Below are 5,379 nucleotides of genomic sequence, written 5' to 3' on the forward strand. Positions count from 1 at the left end.
GATTGGAGAAGCCAGGAGAGGACTCTGGTTTACTTGTTCTGCTGTACAGAGTCTCACAGAAACTGAAGTTCTTGTTTTCTCTCTCGGGGAACAGTAATGTGCTCAGTAGATGTGTAGAGGTTTCATCTTTCCCACTTTGCCTAAGTGCTGTCAGTAAACATTTGGGTCATTTACCTCCCCTCTGAAAAGTATTCCCAGTAACAATGATGTCCAAGCAGCAGTGAATCTCTTCGGTCAGCAGAACCGGACAATAGCCTTCCATGCACCAAAAAACAAACAAAAAAAAGATGACAATTATAGTTCAAGACCAGCCCACGCAAAGTAGGTGCTTCCATTTGGACAGGTGTCCTGAGGTTCTCGGGGGACCGGAGTAAGATCAGTTGAATCATTTGGTCAGCAATTGGAGAAAACTGACTGGCAGGTACAAGTCTTTCCTCTACCCCCAACAGCCCAGTCAGACATCATAAAACAAGCGCGCTAGCTGGTACCGGATTAAAAAAGCAATCGTGCTGCCCAGGACCTAGGGAAAAATCAGACAAGGGAAACATTACAGTGTTAAACAGCTTACAGGCTAATCTGCCAGATTCCTCCTTTCTGCATGGTTTTGCTACGCTTTACAGCATGCGTCATTCCACTGAATAACAAAGTTTGTGCTAAATTTTTTTAGATGTAGAAAAATGAAAGACAAGAGTCTAGCCAACATCCTGGATTCTTTCATCTGAGAATCTTAGCTATCCACAGATTTCTGTGTGCACCTGTGCAAACTCATATTGTGAGAATGAGTGGATGGGCTGAATGGTCGGGAACAACTCTTTCCTTCTTAAGGAGCCTGTGTTATATTGCAAACCCTATGGCTTGTAATGGAGAATACCTCGTGTCCAAGCCTACAATTCAGCATCCTTACAAGAAGGTGCTGCCAATACTTCTCTGCTGTGACTGGCCTCAAGACCAAGTGGTACTGGTACTACAGGTACTGGTCCTGTCCTCTCCCATCCCTGATGTAGTCTGCCTTAGCCCCCTTCGGTCTCTAGGTTTGTTTGTTGGAAGTCATAGAATCACAGAATGGTTTGGATTGGAAGGGACCTTAAAGCTCATCCAGTTCCAACCCCCCTGCCAGCAGCAGGGACACCTTCCACTAGACCAGGTTGCTCAAAGCCTCATCCAGCCTGGCCTTAAACAGTCCTTCCTCCCGAATGGGAATTTGGCTCAGTGCCTCTTCTCTTTCCTAATAAGAATCTCTTAACTTTAATCTGAGGAGGAAAAAAGAATTTTATTGTGGGCAGCTAAGCAATGCAGGCCTTTCCAAACAGTATTTCTACTAGATTATGCACGAGAGTTCACGTGCTGAACAGAGGTAGTGGTGTTATCTGTGAGGCACGTTATCCTGGCGGTCTAAGTTGCTCTGAAACGCTCCCACACCCTGCTCAGATTCCAGATACTGCTGAGCTTACACGAGTCCACCAGCCGGACGTAACTCCGGGACTGTGTCACTTGGTATGACTGAAAAACAGGAATGTGGAAAAAGGGACAAGGGATTCTGATTTCCTAATGTTTTTCTAGCATCCAACGATTTGTGCCTTGGGCATCTTCTCAAGCTAACCTAGGGGCTTTGTATTTATTAGCTCTCAATGAATGGGGGGAGGAATCTATTTCCCCCTTGAGCTGTGTAAACCTCCACTTCTCCTCAAGTTCCACAGCTCAACTGCATCTTGTGTGAAAAGCATGATACTTAACTTCCCCCTTTCCCCTTGAAACTCCCTCCTTTCCCCTTGAGATTGATTTGGATCTGTTTCTATTGCAGAGTACGTCTTTCTACTGGAGGAACCATTTGTCTGACCTGAATGAGCAGCAACAGCAGAGTGAGATTTCGCTCGTGGGTGGGTCCAATCAGCTTTAGAACAAAGTTAATAAGTGTCATATTATTGCACTCGGTGTATTCCCCATCTTCGTCCATTCCGCTCCTCACATCTACTATGTGCAAGATCTTGGCTGCCTGGAGAAAGAAATATTGCATGCTGTACTTCACTAGGTATGTTTGGTGCTCACCAGCTGGTTTTGCTCAAGATCCCTTTTGCTGTACCATCCCTGAAGTCAGGCTCGTGCTCTTACTAAAAAGACGAGACAGACTTGTGATGGTCCTGGGACACTGCTACGTGTGGTTATTAGGAAAGACTGATAATTAATAACACAATAGAGTGGTTGTGAGGGCTGGTGACAGACTAAGCAGAACAGTTTCTTCTGGATTTGAGGCAGGAAATAACCAGCGAACCCAGAAGTTCTGCATTCCCTCCCATCCTTTTCTTCTCGTGTTTGATCACCACCTCAAAATGCATCTGGACTCTGAAGTTTTCTGGGCATTACCTTCAGAATGTTTGTTCCCAGGGCCGAGAGGCTCTTAGTTTTGAATCTGGAGTAGCTCATCTCCAACTTCCCTGTACTAGGGTTAAGCCTAAAAGAAACATTAAAATTTTAGTCCAGATAGAGCAAGGAGACAGAGCTATCCCTACATAAGCAGACTTAGATCCCTGAGTAGCTGAGAAAAAGCATGAACAATCCAATACATTTAACAACAGCTGCCGATACCTAGTGCCTTCAGATTGGGCAGAGTGAGGAGGAGATTCCTCCCCAGAGCATCCCCAATATATGCATAAAGCTGTATAGTTTTAAAAAGAAAATGGAAGAATCTAACATGCAGAGACAATCGCTGATTGTGCCACAGAATGTGTGCTGCTACGGAATCTCAGCAGAACCCACTGTGGCAGCATTAAAAACTGTTTGTATCAATGTCTCTCAAGCTTTTAGCTTAGAATAATTGTATTGTGACATTGTTAAAAAATCACTGTTCTGAATTTGTGCATCAGGTGAGGTGCTCAGAAAAGTTACCTTCTTTGAGAAACCTCTACTAACCTTGACTATAGCTGGCAGAGCAAGCCAGCTAACTTTTAACTATAAAACTTACTTTGATGGCTTTCAAAAAGATCACCTACCACTGCCTTTCTTGGCTGGTGTTGGAGAGAAAAGGCACAATCTACGGTACCATTATAGGTCACTTGGGTACATCACCTTGGCAGCCGGTGACGGGGACAAGGAATGATGTGGAAGAGTTGAGGCAGTGAGTAGAGGAAGTTGAGCACTTGTGGGATGAAAAAAAGCAGCATTGTTTTGCTGAAGTGCCCCAAGATCCCCACCACAGCAAAGGTCATGCCAGCAAAATAGCAGAAGGTGTCCCCGACAAACACTTGAGATGGGTACCTGCAATACAGAGGACAGGAAAGCACAGGTCCGTCACAATCGCTGTTGCCATGAAAATGACTTTATAACTGCCAAAGGTATTCCCACGTGGCAGGTTAGGGACCAAGAGGGAACTGCAGCAGATCTACACAGTAAAAACAACAACTGTGGGTATTTACACTAAGAACTGCAGGACTGGGACCCACAACCTGACTTGCAGGGAATATGGTATGAAAAAAAATGGGTAGTGAGACATACGGGGGGAAACACATTCTGTACGTTTTGGTGAGCTGGTGTGACCGGAATTGTTCTAATGCAAAGAAAAAGTTCTAGCTGCTCAAGGTCTCTCTTGTTCTGGAGCCCCCATCACAAGAGAGACCTGGAGCAGTTAGAACAAGTCCAGAGGAGGCCACTAGGATGATCCAAGGGCTGGAGCACCTCTCCTATGAAGACAGGCTGAGAGAGCTGGGGCTGTTCAGCCTGGAGAAGAGAAGGCTCCGGGGAGATCTTATAGCGGCCTCCCAGTACCTGAAGGGGCTACAAGAAAGCTGGGGAGGGACTTTTCATAAGGGCAACTAATGACAAAACAAGGGGAAATGGCTTTAAACTGAAAGAGGGGAGGTTTAGATGAGATATTAGGAAGAAGTTCTTCACTGCGAGGGTGGTCAGACACTGGAACAGGTTGCCCAAGGAAGTTGTGGATGCTCCTCCCTGGAAGTGTTCAAGGCCAGGCTGGATGAGGCTTTGAGCAACCTGGTCTAGTGGAAGGTGTCCCTGCTGATGGCAGGGGGGTTGGAACTGGATGATCTTTAAGGTCCCTTCCAACCCAAACCATTCTATGATCTATGAAAAGCTACCGGCGCATCGATGCTTTGTGGTCTTGGTTCCAGCAAGAAGCCTGGCTGCGCTCCAGTGTCTCACCTGCATGTCGGTAAGTGGCTTTGTTTGAAAAGGGAGGAAGTAAAGGGAAAGGACACTTCTGAAGAAACTCTGAATGTCTGTCCTCTTACCAGTTGTGGTAAAACAGCCCCAGTGTGGTAAAAAAAAAGGGAATCATGAAGTAGAGGGAAAAAATGTGATCATCTTGATAATCCCCTATAGAAAAAAGAGAGAGAAAAAAAATAAAAAGGCATTTGTGATAAGACAGGACTGGTTGTTTTTTTAGTAATAGCAGATATTGAAATCTAGGATTCTATCTCCTTTGCTTTTTGCACCTGCAAACGTATATGTTCCTTACCATTTAGTTCTACAATGTTGAATACGATAATGGAAGCAGCTATCACCAGAGACTGCCCTGCTTCAATTCCATTAATTCCAGCGAGAATGTTGATGGCGTTAGTGCAGAACACTCCTAGCATGCCCATGTACACGTAGTAGAGGATACCTGCAGATCAGAGCGAGCCAAGTGCTTTAGTATTCACAGGCGAAGCAGGCCCCGGTCCACTTCACCGAAGCTCTCGCTTCTTGCTTTGTACAACAATCCATTACCTATCGATCTCAGTGAGTTTTGGTACCAGTAGCTTACTAATAAGTCTCTCCCTCTCCTGTGAATCAGCCGTCACCTGTACACGTACGTACAACACGGCGACTGCAGCAAACCGTTGCGACACGGCGGCAGACGGTAGCGCTCTGTTCCTGTCCTTCGGTCATTCTGTGCACCTGGCGCTCGGTTGTATCGCCAGAATCCTGGAAAGATGATTGGTACCTATCTATGCATGGTTGAATGCGTGCTGGGTTTCAGGATGTTCTCTCCAGCTTAATATTTAGCGGGTGGGGTTGCGCCCTCTCACTGGTTACTTAAGCAAATCCTTTGTGTGTTCCCTGTGCAGCACAGAGTGCCATCGGGTGACCCCTTCCACCGACTGCTCACCGCTCTCGGGTGATGGCTTCTGGTGATTCCTAACTTACCCAGGTCCAAGTGCATGCCCAGCAGCACCCGGAAGGGCTTAGGCACCACAATGGTTGTGTTCCCAAAGTTGGTGAAGTAAACCATGAGCAGTGGGAGGGAAGCCATGGTAGGAAGAAGGAGCTTGTGGCGCCAGCGCAGGTTCAGAACGTCATCTGCAAAGCCCAGGAAAATCATGCAGCAGATGGCCAGGAGCGAACCGATGAGCTCCACAAACTGCAGGACAGAGAACAGGACCCCCG

At 46.5% G+C, this 5,379-nt stretch overlaps 1 protein-coding gene across 1 annotated transcript in view; it reads right to left on the bottom strand.

Annotated features, from left to right (window-relative positions):
* Nucleotides 1-454: 454 nt before the first annotated feature.
* The window catches only part of DPAGT1 (dolichyl-phosphate N-acetylglucosaminephosphotransferase 1), a gene marked incomplete at its 5' end in the record, with an annotated part of 5,135 nt that continues 210 nt past the window's right edge, over nt 455-5,379 (bottom strand). Inside the window, 7 exons of the mRNA XM_010173080.1 lie at nt 455-520; nt 1,838-1,993; nt 2,362-2,449; nt 3,064-3,252; nt 4,242-4,326; nt 4,469-4,615; nt 5,140-5,353. Of these exons, the coding sequence (XP_010171382.1) occupies nt 455-520; nt 1,838-1,993; nt 2,362-2,449; nt 3,064-3,252; nt 4,242-4,326; nt 4,469-4,615; nt 5,140-5,353 (945 nt within the window). The remainder of the gene's footprint in view (nt 521-1,837; nt 1,994-2,361; nt 2,450-3,063; nt 3,253-4,241; nt 4,327-4,468; nt 4,616-5,139; nt 5,354-5,379) is intronic.

This window comes from Antrostomus carolinensis, unplaced genomic scaffold (genome assembly GCF_000700745.2).
Source record: "Antrostomus carolinensis isolate BGI_N321 unplaced genomic scaffold, ASM70074v2 scaffold13108, whole genome shotgun sequence".
NCBI classification, from domain to species: Eukaryota; Metazoa; Chordata; class Aves; order Caprimulgiformes; family Caprimulgidae; genus Antrostomus; species Antrostomus carolinensis.